Below are 23,980 nucleotides of genomic sequence, written 5' to 3'. Positions count from 1 at the left end.
AGGACTAGTAGAGCAGAATGATTGTGCAAACTTTCAAGGCAACTCAATGTCCAATAATATCTAGTGCTCAGACCTTAAAGAATGAGTTATGAAATCGCATTGTATTATCTCAGTTGAAAAGAAATCTAAAAATGTCTTCGCTCTAGAAAAACAGCAAGAAGCTACACAAGCTCATTTCTAAAGGCTCGTTCACACCCAGAATGATAGCTATAAAAACGATATTAGCATCCACACCAATGGGCGATTTTGTTCTGTTCTTTGTCGTCTGCCGCTATAAATGCTCAAGCTCTTTAAAGCAGGATGGATTCTGATTGGCTGTCAATGTTTTTATTGCGCACCAGCTGGAAAAATCGTTCTGAAAGCGATTCCAATGGTATTGTTTCTTTGTGCCGTTATCGTTATAGTTGAGGTGTGGACTCTACTATTCTTTTATATTTATAACGATTTTTAGAACTATATCTTTATCTTTGTCGTTAACTATAAATATAACTTTGACGTTATCTATATTAACGTGCACCAGCAGACAACATGGTTCTGTTTATTTTAAGCGCGCGCTGCAGTTTTGTCATCTGCCGCTTTAAATGCTCAAGTTCTTAAAGCAGGATGGATTCTGATTGGCTGACTGGTTTTTATCGTTCATCAGCTGGAACAAATCGTTCTGAAAGTGATTCCACCGATATACTCTGTGTTGTTATAGTTGTTGTGTGGACTCTGCTATTCTTTTACATTTAAAACTATTTTTAAAACTAAATCTTTATTGTTTGATTCTGATTGGCTGTCAATGTTTCTCTGTGCCGTTATCGTTATAGTTGCGGTGTGGACTCTGTTATTCTTTTATATTTATAACGTTAATATAAAAGTTTTTATAACGTTTGTTAATATAACGTTTTTAAAACTATATCTTGTCATTATAGTTATCGTCCCTGATGTGAACGGGCCTTAACTCCATGGTTAGTGTCCGTGGCTGTGCTCATGCGGTTCTGTTTTGACCTCTTCGACCTTCATGCTGCTGAAACAAGGGTACTCTTCTAAAAAGAGGTTATAGGAGGCGATCAGTTCCTTCCAGTAGCTCTTTTTACCGTAAACCAGCACCAACGCGCTGACCGTGGTGTAGACGCTGGCAAAGAGAATGGTCAGTGCGAGCGTGTTCTGCCTCATAAGCACCACCGTCATCTGTGTGTAGATGTCCACGGCCACGAAGCAAATGTACACGACCACCAGGCTCAGGGTCATCTTGATGACCCGCATCTGCGTGCCTAACTTGGGCCCGTGGGCTCCGTTGCTGCTGGCCTTCATCTCCAGAAGATGTTTTGCCAGGTGGTATGAGATCGAAATGCTGCATTTGACCATCACAATGCCCGGAATGATGTCGGAGATGATCACGTAGTAGAAGACGTAGGCGAGCCCGGTCGTATCGGTGGGCATGATGGACCCGCAATCGCCAAATTCAGTGCTTGTGCCGTTGTAATAAGTGAGAACGCTCAGCAAGGGAACGCAATTGGCGAAGCCGCTCACGAAGATGAGCGCCAGGACGGTGTGGACATGCTTGACGATGGCCTCCTGGATGCGTGTGTAGCAGTGGACGGGCTCCATCACCAGCTTTGTGCCGTAGTAGAAGGTCAGGAACGCCGTGCTCCAGAATATGATGAGCTTCAAGCTGAAGATGAGCACCAGCAGGATGGCCGCCATCAAGCTGATTCGGCACACGGTGTCGATCACGTCTATTGTCTGCCATAAGTAAGTGAGAACCTGCTGGGAGATGCTGGCCAGGGCGATGGCCGTGATGATGAAGTCGGCAGGGTTGAGCTTGTGCTTCTTCCGGTAGCTTCTGTGGGTGACCAGAAGCAGGTACATGTTGAAGAAGATGGTGAGAATTGCCAAGAATCCGGTCAGCAGCCAGGCCACGAGTTTGCCCACAGATGACAGCATGATCGATGATGGTCAGATCGATGGTCTCAACATACACAAAGGAAAGAAAAGAAGATCTCTTTAAAATATATTCAATGAGATTATGGGTCCTATCATACACCCGGCGCAATGCAACGCCAGACGCAAGTGTTTTTTGCTAGTTTCAGCCCGACGCAGTTATCATTTTCACATCCTGTGCCACATTTAAATAGCAAATGCATTTGCGCCAATCTGTTCGCCTTAAAACTGAACTAAAAATAATGAATAAAGCTAAATATATATATTTTTAAAGAAAACAAACTAATAACATGACAAACTAAAATAAAAATGAAAACTGAAAATATAAAAAGATGAAACATTAATAAATATTATTTTTTATAATAATATATATTAAATATATAATTTTTTATAATAAAAAAAATGTGTGTATGTAAAAGTGTTCAGTTAACTTTTTAAAAATTAGTAAACCGTTGCCTTAGAATTAGGTAAATAAACAACGCTTAAATGAAAAAAATAAAGTTTATTTACCTAATAATTTTAAGGCAATGGGTTTCCTCAATTTTTTTTAAGTTAAGTCAACTGATCATAGCTCTATTCTCCGACTCATTTTTTTTATTTCTATTTCTACAGACAACATTGATGCATAAATTAATGAACACGTATGTTTTCTGTGTGAACCAGTGTTATTGCTAACTAAAATATAGACTTAAAATTTAAAAATGAAAATGATAAATGTTGGCAACTTGGCAACAAAAAAGACAAAAGTCAAAACAAAATTGACAAAAATTTAAATTAAAATGACAACTGAAAATATACAAATAAAAGCAATATTATCCAATATATACTACAGATAATATTAAAATAACACTTGCCTCAAACAGTAAAGATACTAAAGCACTCAAACTTCAAAGTTCAATATCAGCTTTTTGATGCTTTCATATTTTGCTATGTTCTCTTACTGTACGACAGCTATTGACTCATTTGTGTGCTTTTATTTCTTTAGAGAATAAACAAAGGAGAAACATCTGACACAACATTGATAAATAAATGAATATTTGAACACATAAGTTTTCCCTGTGAACATGCACACACATACAGTAAGAGTTATGATTACCTTGTTTGGAGTTCTCAAATATTTTCCTTCATGTTCACTGTGCTTGAGCTCCTCGTGCATTTAGGGGATAAAAATACCAGAAAATGATGTTCTGTTGTCATGGCAAAATGCATTTTCTTTTTAAAGAAATAGTAAATGATAGGGAGAAAATTGAAAGTGAATTGCTAAGGTTGGTGCTGCAAGCACTTGACAACAGACAAGTGACTTTTATACACAAGATTTGAAGGACAATTTTCATATGCTGACAGTAACCATATTTAAAGCAGTGTATTTTATGGCACAGAAGCATGACTAGTCATTCTATCCACTATAGCTGACCAGACACTGCGGTTTAATTCAAATGGCATTGGGGGCTGGTGGGCTTTCAGTTTCGGGTTTTATGCTTCAGTATTCATTCAGCCAGATTAAATTCCTTTCGTATGCAAAGCTTTATGTTGTCAGACACAATTTCACATTTGGTAACGACAATCTGTGTTTACTTTGATGATAACAGCATTTATATAATCCAGTTAATGAGCATAATTAAGGGCCACAAGTTATTTTCTTAGATGGGAGGGAAAAAAGAAAAAGAAAAACAAGAGATTGTGTTAAATAATTCACACTAAGAGGAAGTAAATGGACCAAAAGTGATGGGATGTTTTTAATGACCATAATAAGTTTGACTAAACCATTGAAATATGAGCTATATATTTATGATATGTCATTTATATATTAAATATATCATTACTATATATATTTATTATTTATATATTATTATATCATGTTAAATATGAGGGAAGAACAAAGGAATAAAGTTATTTATCTGACAAAGTTATTTGTAAACTAAAGCTACACGTTTTATTTTGCTATGCAATTCAATTCTGCCACATCCGAACATCTCATAAACCACAAAAGCAGCAATGGGTATTAAATAATAAACATTATGCATTCATGTAGATCCATACAAAAGTGATTTAATTTGACAAACACGGTTATTTTTTAATAAGAGACAACATTTTCATGCCCTCATCATATAAGTCTGGATAAAATATTTGATGTACTTTTTCTAAAAATCTAACTGACATCAGAGGTTAACTTTTTTTTTTACATTTATTTCTAGCAAGGCTGTAAGAACTGAGATTTAATACAGCCTATATTAATCGTTGTTTCTATGCCATATGTTGAAAGGCACCTGCACAAACCTGCTGTTCTCATTATGAAATCATAATTATTCAGATGTGCTCAATGTAAATCGAAGCCAAATCCTGAGGTGGACAAACTGCTTTGCCTGCACCCATCCTTCCTGTGCTAATGCACCCAGAGGTTTTTATTTGACTAGCACACATCCCACCGAGACTCATAATGAGAAGATCCAGTCCTCATTCACAAGACAAATACAGCTCTCCTGGCACGCATATTAATTGTGATATTGCTGTATAACATGCAGGTGATAAAATGGCCACGTAAGCATGTTGCTTTTAAAGAACTTTGGTGCTTTCTTGTCCATTTTGTTCAAACCATTCAAACACGTCCAGCAGCCCTTGCCTTGAGCCAAACGTCTTCTCATAACCCAGCAATCGCTTTTCCCTGCTTTCGTCTGATACTGAGAATAGCCTACACTTACACGACCCTGATTTTACCCACAGATCCAGCAGGAAAAAGCATCAGATTACCAGGAGAACCTACGATATTCTGTTTGTGCATCTCATGTAAGCTGTAATGGGTATTAAATAATAAATCATAGTGCATTCATCTAGATCCATTCCCGACAAAAGTGATTTAATTGGACAAACACACAGCTACACTTTTGAATAGGATAAATGGTACATTTTCACGCCCTCGTCATATATGTCTTTATAAAATATTAAATTGACTTTTTTTAAAGATGGAATGAAGTAAAGTCACCTTTTAGTGTTTTATACAAAACAGATTACTTCAAAGCAGATTAATGATTCAGTAATGCGAACAGAATTCGATTAAAGAAAACAGTATAATCAAATAAATCATATAAATCACAAGTTTTATTTCATTTTAATTAACTTTTTAAACTTTAAGCACAGGGTTAATTTGAAGTAATTTCACTGTCTTCATTTGTGTGGGTGTTCAATTCTGAAAACACACTTTCATTATTTTCCTTCTATTCTCAAATTTGATGAAAAATAATCTATTTATTAGGAAATATTCCAGTTCCTTCATATGCTCAAACATATTTCAGTCGTTATTTAACTCATAGATTTTTCTTGTGTATTTCCTGTCAGTCTTGGTAAAAATCCCTTTACTACTGACATCATCCTCCAGGAAGTGACATCATGTCAGAGGGACAAACATCAGTGAGTATTATCAAAAGATTGGATGAATTCTGTGATGTTTTGTTGTATTGGTTGTGTTGTTTCACTTTAAAACACAGAAATCATTATGATAATATATCAAAATTGATTAAAGTTGATAGCCACTGTCAGGCCTCACTATAACTCTTTATTTTCGTCATGTTCTAGCTATAAAATTTTGTTCAAATACAGTAATTTATCGTAAGGCTCGGACACTTCTTTTGTCACATGCTGTTTTTCGCCTACCGTGTAGTATGTGATTTCCGATGCAGCCATATAGAGTTCAAATGCTCAAGAACAGAAATGAGCCATAAAACAACAGATGATGAGATAAAACCTGATCCATGATCAGAGCATTAATAAACTCATAATGGACAGGATGATCAACAATGTCATTTCTGCAAAACCATTACTTTTTGCACTTATTGGATACAGTCATGCTTTATGAAAGGCACTTGAGTCATTCTACTGGATTGAAATCAGTTTTGAGATACAGTCACTAGAAATGGTCTTGGTGAATCACTACAGCTGAAGTTCTGTAACTCATCCTGAAGTGTTTGTGCTACAGACATGAATGTTGACACAAATCATACCATAAAGTGTTCTGGGATTTTTTTAAAGCAGTGATTCACCTTTGTTTTTTTTTTTTGTTTTTTTTTACTGGCGGCTAATAAAACAGACAAAAAATAAAATAAAATAAAAAAATCCAATAGATGTACATTGAAGAGACCTGAGCCAATTTCAAAGACCAGAATATGAGGCTTAAAGGATGCTTTAAAATAACCACCTACAATAGTAATGTGCTTACAGACTCAAAAAACACCTTAGCAACCGAAGAACCATCCTGGCAACCAACCAGAAACCAGAATAGCCATGATTTTGCACTCACATTTTCTTCAGAAAATCTATGGTGTAAAAACAATGGTTTGCAAGGAAAATCTTTCTGCTCTCTTATTTAAGGATAGGCATATTGGTTTCTTTGAATCAGAATATTGATTTTTCATGCCTGATGAACCTTGGCAAGGAAAGGAAAATCTTGTTCACTTTGTGCAATTAAATGTGAATTCATCTGCATGCAGTCTGTCACAAAAATGAACACACTGTGCAGCTATGTGTCCCTGAAACACGGTGTGTAAATGCACTAATTTAATTTCAAATATCATGTCTTTCTGCCACTCGCTTCTTATTGTCCATTCCGTACAGTCCAGACCCATTATCCCATAATGAGGGGTTATTGGTCTAACAATTCTGAGAGAAAAGTGGGAAAAGAAGAAATGGATTGGAGGCGAAAGGGCACTGAGAGGGTGAGGTGGAGGAGGATGGTGCACTGCCTCCAGGGGGCGCTCTTGCACAACGCTCTCGCTGTCATACAGTGATTGACCTGAAGATGCAAATCAAACAGAGCAAACAATTTCCTTCCCATCATCTCTCAATCAGAGCGCAGATTTGAACTGAACGCTTGTCAGTGCAGGACAGGTGCATCACAAGGGAAAAACAGTTAGACAGCAACTAAAAAAAACAACGTATTAGAAACGGAGGACTTTACCAATTCAGCCACCACCATGCAAAGTGCAGAATAAAATCATATATAAATATTTAACAAATCAAAATTATTGCAGCAGAAAAAAAGCATTTAATATAAATTAGAAGTCATTATTTTGTTTATGTCTTGTCATTGAACACAACAAGCCCATCACTGGCACTGGCAATTCATTTTCATTGAAATCAGTCTGAGGTAAACTTAAAGGGATAGTTCACTTTGAAATTAAATTTTGGTATGTTTTAGCTTACCTCAAGGGCATCTAAGATGTAGGTGTCTTTGTTTCCGCAGTAGTTTCAATTTTGGTATTTTTAGGTCAAACCGTTCTTGTCTGTCAGTCATATAATGCAGGTCTATGGTCACCACCTCAAAGAGCATGCACAGAGAAGTCCAAATTAAACAATTCCCCATCGTAAGTACACACTGATGGCCTAAGACACGAAACGAGCGGTTTGTGTGAGAAAAGGAACAGTATTTATATTGTTTTTACCTCTTGTACACTTTCCGGCGCTTGCGCAGACTAAGCCAGAACGCGCACACACGTCACACACCAGGAAGCGCGCGCGCCCTCAGATCACTTGGACGTGGTTGTGTACAAGAGGTAAAAACGATATGAATACTGTTCGTTTTCTCACACAAACCGCTCGTTTCGTGTCTTAGGCCATCAATGTGTACTTACGATGGGGAATTGTTTAATTTGGACTTCTCTGTGCATGCTCTTTGAGGTGGTGACCATAGACCTGCATTATATGACTGACAGACAAGAACGCTTTATTGAAACTACTGCGGAAACAAAGACACCTACATCTTGGATGCCCTTGAGGTAAGCTAAAACATACCAAAATTGAATTTCAAAGTGAACTATCCCTTTAAGGCTGGAATACACTACACGACTTCTAAAATCGGAACAGATTTTAAAACACTGCATCATACACTTGCTGACTTTGTAAATGTTACAGAGAAAACCTGAGGATCACACACTAGATTTTCAAGTAATTCCGAACACAACAGAAACATGCCCTTGTTGCTATGAGCCACATGACAAATGAAAACAATATGCTTTCTAAAATCAGCTCAAGATGTTTAAAAGTGACATGAAACGGAAGTTGCGGTCGTCTTTTCTTCCCTTTTGTGACGTATGTCTATTTGAAACACCATCTTGAACAAGGAAAAAATGTAGGACGGGACTTGATTTTCTCCATGGGGAATTGATTGGATGATTGTGGTTTGCTATTGGTCATTCTCATGTGAGTGACAGGCGTGTGGAGGATGGGACTATATTCTCCACAACTGACTGCCATTCAGATCTGTCCTTATTTAGTCAACAATGCCCAACTTCCTACAATCCAATCCACTCCAGAGGACGAAAATCCCGGTCCAGTCCCGTCCTAGATTTATTTCTCAATGCAGAAGCCATTTTACTCAAATAAACGTCACAATAGGGAAGGAAAGACTATCGCAACTTCTATTTCATGCTGACTTTAAAGATTATGAGAGCACAAGAATAATGCAAGACACATTCCATATATAATTGTTGGTTTGTACACTGTGCAAAATTTGTCTGTTGTACCATGCTGCTCTGCTTTTGCGTCATAATCATACGTTGTTCGTTCGTTGGGCAGAGGAGAACTGAGCGACTGAGCCTGGTTTCAGGCTCATGGAGTTTTGGTTCCTTGCCACTGTCGCCTTTGTTCACCTTTGTTGCCATTGGCTTTTGGCTTGCTTAGTTGGGGACATTTAATTTAATATTCAACAACATTATTGATCTGCCTGCATTGACACCATTATATGAGAACTGAACTGAGCTGGACGATGACATCACGCTTTTCTCCAGAGCGGCTATATTTATACATGATCTAAATTAATAACCTTTTTACAACAAAAATGAAACATCACTGAACTTACTTCAGCTGGACTGTGACACTATTTTGCTCTGGAAACAAACTTTGTCGCATTATTTTCCAATTATCTCTGTAAAGCTGCTTTGAAACGATCTGTATTGTAAAAAGCGCTATAAATAAATGTGCCTTGACTTGACTTTCAACATTGATACCACAAGCAATGCTTATACCGTAAGCATTGCATTATTTTTTAGATTAGTGGAGATTTCTTCCAGGTTTTCTTTCTCCACTCCTAACACCTACTGTATGAAGTTGGGTTCCTTTAGGCTTCAAGTGGTGCTCACTGTAGACACATGATGTCCAGCTCCACCTCTCTGGACGTCATGGGTTGAGCTTGATCTAGTATGTTTCCACCTCTGTGGATCTGATGGGTGGAGGGATAGAGTTATGGGCAGGGTTAGGTGTGTTTGGACCTTCTCCAGCCATTATGCCATTAAGTTGGACTTGACAGTGAGAACCACTCTTTGGCTTGCTAACTCTAAAGCATAATTTTCATGTAATTGAACTTCCAAATGAGGACCTCACAGAATTTGAGGCATTATTATTCTTCTATAAAGATGCTTTGTTTGAAATATTGTTCATTGTGAGAAGCGGTATAAATAATATTGACTTGAGAGGCTCAGACCGCTTTCGCTCTTTATGAACACAAAAAACAAAAAACAAACAAAATTCTGTGCAATCCGATTCTTGAAAATACTCTGATGATAGGAAAATTCATTAAGTAATTTGCATATGGGTCCGGGGGCATGATTTATTCAGTAATAATCATTTTTTATATATTACATTTCATAAATTTAATTTAAATAAAAATAACTATTTATTGGCTATTAATCAAAATGAATTCAATTTAAAATAATTGAAAAACAGCCCTCAGATGACACTTTATGTTTTACTTTCAATCTTAAAAGATTGAATTTATTGTTATAACAAAAAGGTTTGTTAGTTTAATGTATTTAAATTTCCATTATCATTTTGACCGCATTTCACCAAAACGACTATGTAAATACTTATAAAACAATCTTACAAAAATACAACAACACAACTATACACATATATTATTAGATCTCTATCTTGAACATTAGGAGAATTCACAAATGTAAGTATTCTTCTGTGCAGTATTAATGTCCTCAAATCTTTTAAGCGCAGTGTCCCCTGGCAGGACGTCAGATGTTATACGGGGTATCCGTATTTGCTGTCATACGTGAGCTGAGGCCTGTCAGACGCAAGCATGCTGGCTTCCCTTTGGACTCTGCTCCGTTCAGTGTGGGCACTGCTGCGACCGGATCCGGCCCATGTGACATTGGCTTTCTGTACGGAGTTGTAGTGGATCCCTTGGTGGACGCGGTAATTCATTACGGAACGGAAGCTGGAGTTACGGCTTCCCGGGTGACTCTCCGGAGCTGCGGTGTCCTCCCTGATAAAGGAACAATGTCACATGGTGTTAGCCACATTTATTTTTTTATTTATAATATATATATATATATATATATATATAAATAAATAAAAGGACACATATATATTTGGGGCCAGTCCAGTTAGGTATTATTGGGTGTGGTTGCAGTTGATGAATAACAATGTACCAGTATTGGTGACTTGTCAGCCAGGTATTTACCCATGAGATTTGTTGTGAGACATTCTTTAACGCTGAACTAAAAGTATGTAGGCTACTTCCGCTGGTGTAGTGTGAGACAGTACGCCAGTGTTGAGACATGCTGCATTCACACCCTCTCGTTATTAGGCTACTGTAATTACGAGATGACAACGCGTGATGTTCTACTTGGAGCTGTTCTCATAATGAGCTGTTCTTGGATGCATTTCTATGGCAACATTATCAACGGCAGGTCAGGTGGTACAGCGGTCAAGTTACAAGTTGGAATTACGAGTTCTACGAGGACATGAACGCTTTTTACAAGTTGGAAACTCAATTACAGTAATTCCGAAATAGCGTGAACACACCTCTATACTACCATTCCCATTCAAACCCATCAGTTTTTTGAGCAAAAATGGATTTTCACATTTGATAATTAAGTTTCACAATAGTAGAAGGAAGAAAACAATAGTTTTGGGCAATATTTTCCTAAAAAGTGTCTCTAAAATGCTTTCAAAATATCCTCTAGGTCTATGACTACGCCCAGGCAAACCTTCCCACTTTGTTGTTAGGGTGTGTTGGGTGGTTGCTAATGTAGTTGTGTAATGTGTTTATTAGTGCTTGCATACTGGCTCAAGTCAAAGGAATCCAACTTCAAGTTTCAATGACATTCTTGTATCTGAGACTTTGCCTCCTTTAATGTACGTCTGTAGGATTTTAACTTTAAAGTCGGCATGAATTGAAATCTATTTTCCAAATGCATGTCATATATCTTATTGAAAATGATTCATGCCTACATAAGTTTCATTTATTTTTTTTTTTTTTTTTTTTAAATGTCATAACTGGTCCTTTTGGTGTAAATGACTTCTCTCTGATGATGTATGCAGGACTTCTCCAATCATTTAGTCCACTTAAACTCACGTTTATCTACCTCCATTTTCAGATCCAATCAACAACTGACGCATAGAAACCAAGTCCCGCCCTACATTTTTTCCTTTTTGATAATCCGTTTCACTCGGATACATAAGTCATAATAAGGAGGAAAAAATATGTCGCTATACTTCTGTTTCATCAACATTCCACCTATTCCAATTTTTTTAAATATATAAACAAGCAGTATCTTACCTGATCTCATTGGCTATCTCTTTTTCATAACGCCGCTTGTTGCAACAGCAAATCAGGAGCCAGATCAGCAAAAGGAGGAGGAGCAGCAGCAGCAAAGCACCAATCACAGCTCCCACAATCACTCCCACTTTATTGGTTGCTAGAGATTCCGATAAAAGCCAATAGATTATGTGAAGAAATAGCTCGCTCGATTCTAAACCTGAGAAACAATTCATCTGACAGTGCTGCAGAGGCTTCAACTACCTTACAAAATCATCTGCAGAATAAATGGGTTAATCAAAATAATATGCAAAAAAATGCTCTGTTAAGTGAGTCTTACATATTTTGTTCAAGGACACATGCTGCATAATGGACTTCATAAACAGACATGCTACTGCATGTATTATATATGAACCTTGAACAGAAATGTGCTGAAATACACAGGAAAATCACTGGATTTCTCAATTTCTCCATGGGTTCAATAAGCATAAAGACACTTTTTTGTGCAAATAAATTGCTTTCAAGTATTTGGACACTTAAGCTACTTAAAGAAATAGATTTAAAAGGTCTTAAGCCATTTCATTTTTTTGCACAGAATCTTTAAATCAGCTGGTGTTCTAGTGCTTTCTAGTAGATGTACACTTACCACAATACCAGTTTTAATGTTTTTGAAAGAAGTCTCTTCTGCTCACCAAGGCTGCATTTATTTAATCAGAAATGCAGCAATATTGTGAAATATTAAAATTTAAAACAATTGTTTTCTAACTGAATATATGTAATTTATTCCAGTGATCAAAGCTGAATGTTCAGCATCATTACTCCAGTCTTCAGTGTCACATGATCCTTCAGAAATCATTCTAATATGATGATTTGCTGCTCAATTATTATTGGTTAGCTCAATTATTAATAATGTTTTTTTATTATTATCATCAATGCTGAATATAGTTTGTGCAATGAACAGCAACTTACTTGCCCAAAACTTTTGAATAGTAGTGTATCACGGTTTCCACAAAAATATTAAGCAGCACAACTGTTTTCAACATTGATAATAATAAGAAATGTTTCTTAAGCACAAATCATATTAGAATGATTTATGAAGGATCATGTGACACTGAAGACTGGAGTAATGCTGCTAAAAATTCAGCTTTGATCAAATTGCAATAATATTTAATATAATTACTGAAATTTGTATCAAATTAATGCAGCCTCGGTGAGACAAAGTCTCAGCTTCACACAGGTGTCCTTGCAGAGTAACTGCAGGTTAAATTCTTTATGATAATGAATCTTTTTGAGAAATGTCTGTTCTTGCTTCCTGTCAGATACAGCATATGACACTCAATACTCAACGCTGACATGTTGTTGACATTCAGACGTCAAGTGTGTCTTACTTGTCTAAATACGTTGTGGATCCACCCATACTTACGGTTATAAGCTTGAAGGGCGTATGTGCATCGCTCCGCTCCTACTTCATTGCTGACCTCACAGAGGTACTTCCCCGTGTAGCTCTCGCTGTGGTTTGAGATGAGCAGCTCTCCGGTCAGGGGATCTTTAAACAAAAGAGTCATTCAGAATGAGCAGCCATTGCGAAAGGCCCGGCGGCGGCGTTTACGGCAGAGTGCACACAGTCAAACTTGTTTGGTTGCTATGAGGCTCAAATTTTGTTTTTGTTTTCATCTACAAAAGCTGGCTTTACGACACACACGCCTGAAGCTACAGGTTCTTCAAGCGCCACCAAATATTGAGCTTTCGCTTCAACTATCCGCTAGCGTTGCACTAGACCTGCGCTCACCGCTGGGGATTCACTCACTCTGTGTTGCGGTTGGTGGCATGTTTCCACTTTCTTTGGTCCATGCATATTTCAGAGGTGATGAACCCTGGGAGGTTTTGCAGCGGAGCGAAACGGTTCCGCCCTTCTCCTCGCTACCTTCCAGCCAGCATTTAGGGGGCGAAGGTCGTACTGACAGAAACCAAAAGAAAAATAATCAGAGGTCATGGACAAAATCACATGGCTGATGCATGGAACAAACTGATCTGTTATGAGCCTGCAACGTCAGTAATGATAGCACTAGGCCTGGGCAATATAGAGTTATATAATAATAATAATAATAATACATGTTGATATTTGATAAGTACTTTATATGCTGTATATGTATAAAATACTTTTTTGACATTGATCAGACATTGTAGCCAATTTGATTAAAAAGGTATTTAAAAAAAAAAGTGTATACATATATTTAAATAGTTGAAAAGAAAGAAATTTGTCTAGGATAACTGGTAACTTGGATCCCTTTCAGGTGTACAACACCAGCTTTTCACAGTCTAATTCATTCCTCAGATAAAATCAAGACCTATAAATGTTTTCTTCATTGAATATCCTGTTTCACACAGAAAGGCGTCACATTTAAGGAAGTAAAATGGGTTGTGAGTGCAATTTCATGTTGACACTCTCATACTTGAATGGATTGTGAAATTAGTGTCACGCTGTTTAGAAAATTGAAAGGCCAGATGAAAATTAATTAAAACCATTGCAATATTCACAATGATGCCAAATTTTACGACAGCAGCAAATTACAAATATATTGTGAATATTTGATATATTGTCCAGCCCTTGACAAATATGTTGTCATGTTATTGTTGTTTTATTATAAAATAATAACTTTCGTAAAATAATATTTGTTACTTGAAATCACGTTAACTGAAAGCAAATACAATTTTAACTTATTTTGTAGCCAAGGCAACATTTCTAATTTTCATGTTTATTTTAACATTATGTGCTACAACATGTAAAATTTACATAAAAAAAAACTATATTACACATCAAATTTGAGATCACAAATATGTGGCAGATGTTGAATATAGCCTACTGTGGAAAAAAAAAAAACATCTGCTCAAACTGAAGTTCCAAAAAGTAACGAAAAATGTTTTTTTATTCTTTTGCAACATCAGGAGAGTTTTATATTATTGCGGCAGTTAGAGATCAATCTGTGTTAGACAGTATAGATCCGGGTCGCTAACGACCTGAATATGTAATAATGATTGGCGAAACATTCATTCATTTAAGGGTTTAAAAAACAAAAGATGAGCACACAAGAAAATTACTCAAATTTGAACTAGAATTGAAATGAAAATGGATCATTTAAAAATAAAAACTAATTCTAAATATTAATATGAAGTATCTCAAAGATACTGAAATAACATGGGCCCTAGGTAGAGTTGTTATTATTATAAACGAAAACTATTTTTGTTCACTGGAATAAAAAAAAGAATACTATATAAAACAGAAACTTGAGTAAATACATTTACATGGCTCCAAAAACTAATCATGAATTATTTTTAATTTCACTTTTGAACGCTAAAGAAACCCCAAAAGTACTATAGTACAAATAGCCTACTATAATTAAAAAATAGATATAGATTATAATCTCTCAACTGAAACTATAAAGGCTGCAAAAAATAACACAAAACTGAAATAAAATAGAATCAGAAAATCCTAAACTATAATTACACTGGACTCTTAAAGGATCACAGCACTGAACTGGAGTTTTCCAAGAAAGTGGAAATCACTGAGGCTCTCGACAGACGAGGTGGCGGGGTTGGGCTGAGGTTAACAGAGGAAAACAGAAGGCAGGCGTGAACAAAGAGCATCCACCCCACCTGCCATTCCAGTCATGTCATCCTGAACGACTGGATGAAAGGGGCATGTTGGGGTGGAGAGAACCGGTACAACAGAAACCCAGCAGCTTGATAAGAGCGCCAGAGCAGGTCAGCAGAGACAGAGAATGTGCAAGTCCTCACCCAGCACCACTAAAGTGACTTTCCTAGAGTCGATGCCGGGTGTCTTCTTCACTTTGCACTGGTACGTGGCCGTGTCCGAGACCTTGAGGGTGGAGAAGGTGATCGTGGCGTCGCCGAGACTCGGGTCACCGACAAACTTCAAGCGACTCATCAGGTCTGTGTTTCCTAGCTGATAGAGTTTCCCTCCGGTGTAGGATAAGATCTGTCAGAGAGAGAAACCCAGTTCAGTGAGCCTTATCTAATATAACAGGTCTAACCACCTGCCGTCATTAACACGGAGCCGCTAATACACCGTAAACACTGATTTCTCCAAATCTCCACACACATCCCTGGAAAGCATGAAGTTAAGTAGTTTGGACGAGGGAGAAATGGGAGGAAATTACAAAAATCCATCAAGATGATATACGATTGATCAGGTGTAGACTGTGATCTCCTTGGAGCTGAGAAAACATTCTTACATTCTTGTCTTATCAGAAACACCAGATGTTACGTCAAGAAAAGCTGCACGGCATGCATTCTTTGCAGTTTTAAAATTACCTTTATTCCTTCAGTAGTTTCATTAATGTACACCAAAAAAAAAAATGGCTGTAGAAATTTCATTCAGAAATTGCTAATACATTTCAAAAACAATTAAAATAAAAGCATAAACATGAAATTTTGAAGGAGAAAAACCAAAATACTATTTTCTCGGAAAACATACTCAAATAATCTTACAAAAGTATTTTTTTGTACAATTATAGTTTATATAACTTTTATATTTTCTTTTTTGTTTTCTTTTTATATTTTTGTTGTTGTGTGTCTTTATATATAAACTGTTTTAGATATTTTCGTACTTCCAGTTAAACTAAACCACAATGACAAATTGTGACAAGTTTAAGTAAATTACCTTTACTCTTGATTCTGATGCTTCGAAAGGAGATGGAACTATTTACATTTTTTCTTTTTCTTAAAGATGCTAATAGACAGCCCGAGCATCAATACAAGATGAGAATGTGCTTTAAAGAGGTCCTGACATGAGAAGACAAATTTTCCTTGAGCTCTTGATATAAGAGGTCCATTTAAGGTAAACAGTTTCAAAATGCTTTTGCGTTTTGGCTGTTAATTAACACGACAATGGCGTTTTGGGGACCTGAAAACACAAACTTTTGAAAACGAGTTTTTACTGTTACAATACTGTTATTGTCTCTGTGTAAACTACAAAAATGTGAATTTGTAAAAACGGTGGCATTTTGCACATGCGTATTACATGTTCAGTCTAAAGAAGCAGTTTTTCTTTACAAAGTGACATCGACACCTACTGGCCTGGCAGCAGAATACAGTGATTTAAGTCATTTTCACAGGGATCGTTTGATCAATGGCGTCACCTGTACACAAAAGACACAAAGTAAAAACTTTTCCGCGTTTAGTACATTATTGTGTAAACATGGCCTTACTCGTGTGCTATCGCGAGTGGGCGTTGATACTTCTCCTATGCAATGAAGTTAGCCAATCATAACAATGGCTGTTTACTGACACAAGAAACATATTCAATAAAAATATCCATGTCACGACCACTTTAATCTCCATTTTGTACTCTCAGTGCCCTCTCACCAGCTCATCTTTCTGGGTCATGTCTGGACTGACGAGTGTCCACTCAATGTCCAGGTCTCCCACATCTGTGGTGCTCACGGTGTACGTGCAGCCCAAAGTAAGACTCTCCCCCTGGGCTTTCTTGATTGTCTGTGGTCCTGTAGTCGTCACCTGTATAGCCCACGTAAGAGCTAAAGGTTCACAGAGAGAGATACAGAATAATGAATTAATGACTATTCATTTTACAAACACCTGTCTTGTCCAATTTCGTTTGGTTTGGTTCTCAACTTTGTTTAAAAGGTTAGATCACCAAAAAATGATAATTCTGTCATTAATTACTCGCACTCATGTCGTTCCAAACCCAAATCTATGGAACACAATTGAAGATCTTTTTGATGAAATCTGAGAGCTTTCTGTCCCTCCATTGACAGCTACGCAACTACCACTTTGATGCTTCAAAAAGTGCATAAAGAGGTCATAAAACTAATCCATATGAGACTAGATCACTAAAAGCCTAAATTCAATCTGTTCATCATATAAAGCAATCAAATCTCTTCATAAAATTCGGACTAAACCGAAGGAAGATATTTGCTTTTAAAGAAATCAATTTTTTTTAACGGGACTACTCGACATTCCTCTCGGGTTAGTGACATTACGAACCCTAAAATTTACATAAACCCCGCCCCGGAACACGATTTATAGATTGAACAGAATATGTCATTATTCATGACAGAATATGCTAATCAATGACTAGAAGATAACTACACATAATCTATCAAAATTCATCAACTAACCATTCAGAAATGTCCTGTTGCATTCTACATGGTCACTTCTTGAGTCTCTCCATCATTGTCTGACTCCTGTTTGAACATAAAAGTCTAAACGTTGTTGAAATTTTCAGTGCATGTCTGTGTGAGGTAAAAGGACGCAAGCTGTTGAAGCTCCGCCCTCTGTGCCGGGAGCAGCAGCTCATTTGCATTTAAAGGGACAAAGACAAAAAAGGTGCGTTTTTGCTCCCCCTCAAAAAGTGACAATTTTAACATGCTATATAAAAATATCTGTGGGGTATTTTCAGCTAAAACTTCACATACACACTCTGGGGACATCAGATACTTATTTTACATATTGTGAAAAGAGCATTATACCACCCCTTTAAGGGTTTTAAACGACATGAGGGTGAGTTATTATTTGCTTATACTATGGGGCAGTTGAATGCTTGAATCTGGTTGGTTGACAAACGTTCTAAGGTGTGTAATTATTTTCAGGGAAACACACGGCTAAAGTAGTTCCAGGCAGGTCTTGACCGAATTACAGTTCCATATCACTTCGCCAAATGATTTCAGTTATTTCAAAGGTCTGTACAGCCTAGAACAACAAAATGACCAAAACCTACAACGACACTGACCAAGCAAATAAATATAGTAAACAATAGGATAAAAAAGTCAAAATATATCCACAAAATTAAATTTTATTATGTATGGAAAGCACATACTCTCTTTCTCACACTCTCCCACTCAAACACACACATACAGTACGTACACACACTCGCATAGAAACGTGTCGTCAGCGCTGCTCTGACGATGTTGTCAGTAAAATAGTTTAAGAACTTAAAAGCTACATGACATGTATCAGTAGCGAGGTAATAACGGTGTTGTTCTTGGAGAAGATAAACTTACAGTTTCGCTATTATTAGAGACGCGCTCAGACCGAGGTAATTCCCATCTCTCTCTCTCTCATAGCTCTGCATTAGTCTGCTATTAACGGCTCAAGACACCATTACTAGCTCTAAAATGACGTTTTGGAATTAACAACAACAACAACAACAACAACAACACAATTGTCCTAAACTCAAGAGCGTTTTAAGGACAAAAACCTGACTAATGTCTTGAAATACATGATCTGAAGAATATTTTGAGGTGCGGTAACTGTAGTGCTATTAGGGTTAATAGCACTATGGTTACCGCACCTCAAAATATTCATCAGATCATGTATCTACATTAATCATGTATGCATTAATAGCACTAAAACCTAACCCTAACCTTTTCTAATGGCCTAATTCAAAGGCCCGTCGTTAATTATTCCTCACATAACTTATCCAATCATGTTTGGGCCACGACCATCAGTTTTTGCACATTTAATTAAAGAGCACCTTTGTGTTGCATTTTCTCCCTGAAACTTTCTCCACCGAAACTAGCCGCTGTTTTGTTTATAATGCAAATGAAACAGGCTTTTCACAGTTTTTCAACTGCACGTTATTTTTAAATGAGCTCTGTTATGTTTGGCTAACCTCTTTGCATGTCAATGACATCTCCAAGTTGCTAAATATTACTTAGCCCTTTGATATGTGCTCATGTGTTAATGTGCTCAACATAGTTGTGACTTCATAACTGTGGCTATTTCTGACGAAACCATTTCTGCAGCTTAATTTCAATGATTGGTCTGAGGAACAAGTGACATGACACCATTTATTTCGAAAGAGCACAAACGATCCTGTTTTCCATGATATGCACTTTAAAAAGGGATCAAGAGGGGGATTTGCTATAATGAATCAGGGTTGCTAATAATGCCATTTATTTGCACATTCTGTCTGTGCTAGAAAATCTGCTGGGTGCAATTTCCATGCTTCAATCATGCGGATTGGTTCTGAGTGTCGGTTGTGTGGAGGATGATACAGACAGCATCGCTCCACATATCCAGACACCATCCATCGGCTCTTTAAAATGCTGAAAGTGCACTTGCATGGTGCTTCTGGATATTTGGACGTTAATAACTTTCAGCTCCCATATTTGATGAATTACATGAGCCATGATCACTAGAAAATGTTTTTTACGGATGGAATAGCATAACCTTAACTGCACCAAGCAGAATATCTTAAAAATAAAGCTTCCAAAAGGGGGTGTTCGGTGGTGTGAAGAACATTTAAAAAAAATCTAAAGAACCTAAAGAGTCCATGAATATTAAAGGTTGTTCATGGAACCCTAAATGTCAATACAACCTTTATTTTTTTAAGAGTGAAAAGAGGCGTGTTAATGCTGGAAGCAAAATTAATACTCATGGCACAATGCTAATTTATAACATTTAGTGCTTGTTAAAGCTTCGACAAAGGCCACAGCTGTGAAGGTCACAGAAATGTTACCAAACAACAACAGTTTACTATCATCAGAAACTGAATGGGAAGACTTGAAGCCTGAAATGACAATTAGGTGACCTATGCAATGTGAGCTGATGTACTTTACTGTCTTCAGATGCTCCTGTCACTATCTGTGTGTCTCAAATTCACAAACAACTGCTTTGATTACAGATGAGCAATCTTTGCTAGGGGCATATGATTTTTGTTTTTTTGGCAATGCTACAGATTTTCAGGTTTGTTTTGTTCTTTGCACCACTAACACAACTAGGCATGTCAGACAACTATGTCATTCCTATTAGCATTGCACTTTCACACAAAATGCAGGGAGTGTCTGTGATTTACGGATCGCCTCTCTCAGCTGGAATAAAAACAGTCCAAGCATGAATGTGTTGAGCAGCACTGCTGGGCTAAACCCATGGAAGACGGTTGATGTATGGTTAAAAATTATGCATTTTCATGCTCTATAATTTCAGTGCACTCAATATGATGTAAATCGCACTCACACATAATGAACTATTGTTTTGTTGACGCTACATCTGCTGCTTAAAAGTCTGAAATGCACATGCAAGTGCATTGAACTGAATCTCAGAACCAGTAATATTCAGAGCTAGAATTTGCATAAAGCAGAGTGGGAGGCCAGTGCAACTTCTTAATATGCAGGGTTAATTTATGCATAACATGGTCACACTGCCGTGGAAACTCAATACAGCCCACACAAAGTGAAGAGAAAAGTGACCTTTAACACAGAAAACCCTCAAAGAGATTGTTAAATAAATAAATAAATGAATGTATTTCACACACCTGCATGATTTAGACACGCTGCAATGACGTATAATGCAGCCAGCGGTAAGGGGAAGTTGATCCAAAACTTGCTCATAGCCAAATATCAACTTCTCACTGAAAACCTGGGGGGAAAGAAGAACAGACTGTCATTGTCGCTCGCTGACTGGACACCTCATTTGCAAGTGTGAGTCATTTGATTCTGATAAGGGTCTCAGTTATGGCAAATTCAAATGTCATTTTAACGCAACTGGAATGAGAAAGTCTCTCAAAGGTGTAAAAAACAACAACATTAATCACTCTGAAGTAGTAAAGGAGAAATGTCAACAAAAGAAATATGGCACAGAAAAATGAAATCAGGAACTATAGACTTGTATCTGACAGATATAGCCTTTTTAAAAGCCAATACTGAACCCAATTTATAATGCTACTGTATATACAAACAAATAAACACTAAATAAATAAGATTATTTATAAGAAATAAGAAATAAAAAAATATATAATTCACTTAAATAAATAATGTATTTTATTGTCTCTTTAATTAGTTCTTCCTATTTAAGAGTGGTATATTTGCCCGACTGATCCACTATCCAGATCAAAGAAAAACTATATATATATATATATATATATATATATATATATATATATATATATATATATATATATATATATATATATATATATATAGAGAGAGAGAGAGAGAGAGAGAGAGAGAGAGAGAGATTATAATGTTATATAAAATACAATTTTAATAATAACAACATTAATAATTTAATACATTAATTAAAAAATAATGTTTTTTTTTTTTTTAATGTATTTGTTAATTTACTTTCTTTAAAACATACATTTCAAAACAGAAATTGTGCACTAACAAATGAAAAGTGTGTTTGGATATTTTTGACCAGTTTGGCATCAGACAAATTAAAAAATCTCAAACACTGCCTGACCGATATTTTCGCCTATCGCTATTTTCATATCCTGTGTAAATCGCTCTAGAGAATGGCAAATAAGGCATTTAGTATCCTACAGTGTGACTAAAACATTATAATGTTTGAAACACCAGGTGGAGTTATCAAAAAAAAAAAAAAAAAAAAAAAAAGGGCCAATAAAAAGGGAAATGGGTTACGTGTTAAAAATCTCAAAGCACTGAAACTGTGATTGTTATCAGTGTGTCTATAAATCATTTAAGGAACAAATCATGTGTCAGTGTTGCTACCAATAAAACACACAGTAATCAAAACTTCGAGGAAGAGAGTTCTGTCACAACTGAATACAGCTTAAATATATACAGTATGCTTTTAATTCCATGAGCCTTCTTTGAGCACTTGCTTACTGACAGTCTGCAGTACTCATCTCAGTCTCATAAGAAATTAAATAAGCCAGAAAAACAAATTAATGGAGGTCAGAGCTGGCAAGGATCTTTTAAAGAGCAAAGTTCAAACTACATTTCTTCCTATCAAAACCAACTAGCTTTGTTTTCTTCTTATACATCTTATGTAAACTCAATAAGAGTATTCTGTGAAAAAATATAAATTACCTCTCAACGAAGCAACCAATTTCAGAATAATCCAACAAACCCTACAGTTCTATCAGTTGATTTCTTTGCGGTTTCCTCAACTCAAGCCCTCACTAAACAGGTGTTTCCGCTCAAGCTCCGCCCCCTCACAGCATTCCACCAATCACAGAGAATCACAAACTCAGTGAAACCCGCTGCTGACCCGCCTATTTACACCTGGCATGTTTGATTTGTGATTCATGGCCTCTGTGTAGGCAGTCGAGCTTCATTCCAGTAAACTATTCCCCTTGGATTATCTAAGGCAAAATGTGTTCAAAGAAACACAGTAAGTAAGTGGATTAAATAAGCTATTTTGAATCAAAGAGTCCTCGAGAGGATTTCATGATCCAAACACAGTGTTCACAGAAAAGCAGTGCTTCTCATTTGGATATTGAAAACAATTCTAAATATGAATAATACAACATAACTAGCCATAAAGTCATCCGTAGTTAGAATATCAAAATATACATTTACATTTGCAAGGGCAGATTCCAATATTTGTTAGTGTTGAAGGTGAAATCCTTCACACGTTGTATTTTGGGGAAATATGACTAATACTAATTCAATATTAGTGGTTGTTCTGTGTTAGGTTGATACATCACACTTGTTGTTTATGGGTTTTCTTTTTTACTCAGCCTGGCCATGTGAGTCATTTTTCATTTTGTTTGGCCTGTACAATTCAGGGTAATATTAATGCATTTCATGTTTGGTTTAATGATAATTTTCTTTACATTCGATAAACAATTTTTGACACTGTGCTGGCACTGTCCTAATACAAAATGCAAAACCGAATGAGAACCACTGCACTGAAGTGTGTCTTGTTGCATATTGCATGACAAATAAGCTTTTTTTTTGTGTCAAGATGATTTTTTAGAATACATTTTATTCACATGGATTTTGTATTAAGCTCAAAAGGCCAATGTGTTGGTTAAAGTATAGCGTTTATTTTGGAAATGCAACTTTAGGCTGGTGTAAAAACCTAAATACTGTTGTTTCAGAGGGGAATCGGCTTGTTTGCTCGCATTACTCACACTAATCATCACTACCAAACATGTACAATACAAGGAGAATCAATCTTTGCTGTCACTGTAGGCGATGGATGTGCGTACAGAGTCTCAGATGAAGTCTTCTGTCAGTCAAGAGCTCTTTTGATCATCAATGCCACCTCAAACTCCCACAGCTACACACAGAACCTTGGAAATGCTGATATGATCACCCTGGCAACATCGCTGAGCCTCTGAGGACAAAAACACAAGGTGAGTGTGAGTGTGTATACAAGTCAGAACTGAGGAAGCGGGTCTCGTTCATGAGTATGAATCTGAATTGAATTTTCCTTCTTACAGGACTTTGTTTTACAAGATTTTTCTTTGTGTAACTAGTAGTTTTGAAGTTTGAAGTGGTTTTAAAAGCTTGCAGTTTGAAGGTTTTCAGTCTAAGTTTTAGTTGAGTAGTTAGATAGATAGATAAAAATATAAGATAGACAGATCGATAGATTGTAATAAATATTAGATAGATAGATAAAAATGTAAGATAGAATGATAGATAAAAATATTAGACCGACTGATGATTTAACATTTTGCTAGCATGAATTAGCATGTTGCTAGCATGTTGTTAACATGAATTAGCATGTTGTTAGTGTAATTTTAATGACCTCATCTGTCGACAAAATGCTGATGAAGTAGCTGGTGCA

General features: G+C 36.5%; 2 protein-coding genes across 2 annotated transcripts; both read right to left on the bottom strand.

Annotated features, from left to right (window-relative positions):
• Positions 1–951: 951 nt before the first annotated feature.
• Positions 952–1,929, bottom strand: tas2r202 (taste receptor, type 2, member 202; the record flags this gene model as incomplete). The annotated part of the gene is made up of 1 exon (XM_079897993.1): positions 952–1,929. The coding sequence occupies one exon, from the start codon at positions 1,927–1,929 to the stop codon at positions 952–954; it is 978 nt and encodes a 325-aa protein (XP_079754119.1).
• A 7,454-nt stretch (positions 1,930–9,383) lies between these two features.
• On the bottom strand, positions 9,384–22,391 carry vsig8b (V-set and immunoglobulin domain containing 8b). Its single transcript, XM_079898125.1, has 8 exons — positions 22,273–22,391; positions 20,757–20,860; positions 16,847–17,016; positions 15,257–15,458; positions 13,269–13,418; positions 12,885–13,007; positions 11,483–11,621; positions 9,384–10,183 (listed from the first exon to the last, which is right to left on the bottom strand). The coding sequence occupies exons 2-8, from the start codon at positions 20,830–20,832 to the stop codon at positions 9,940–9,942; spliced, it is 1,104 nt and encodes a 367-aa protein (XP_079754251.1). The 5' UTR covers positions 20,833–20,860; positions 22,273–22,391; the 3' UTR covers positions 9,384–9,939.
• Between the last annotated feature and the right edge of the window lie 1,589 nt (positions 22,392–23,980).

This window comes from Squalius cephalus (genome assembly GCF_949319135.1).
Source record: "Squalius cephalus genome assembly, chromosome: 16".
NCBI classification, from domain to species: domain Eukaryota; kingdom Metazoa; phylum Chordata; class Actinopteri; order Cypriniformes; family Leuciscidae; genus Squalius; species Squalius cephalus.
This window is presented reverse-complemented; position numbering and strand designations above follow the sequence as displayed.

Excerpts from the sequence above, each read along its gene's own strand:
- vsig8b (XM_079898125.1), bottom strand. The coding sequence starts at position 20,832 with ATGAGCAAGTTTTGGATCAACTTCCCCTTACCGCTGGCTGCATTATAC. Across the intron at positions 17,017-20,756 it reads AGCGTGTCTAAATCATGCAG|CTCTTACGTGGGCTATACAG; the intron begins GTGTGTGAAATA and ends GTGAACCTTTAG. Across the intron at positions 13,008-13,268 it reads GCCACCAACCGCAACACAGA|ATCCCCTGACCGGAGAGCTG; the intron begins GTGAGTGAATCC and ends TTTTGTTTAAAG.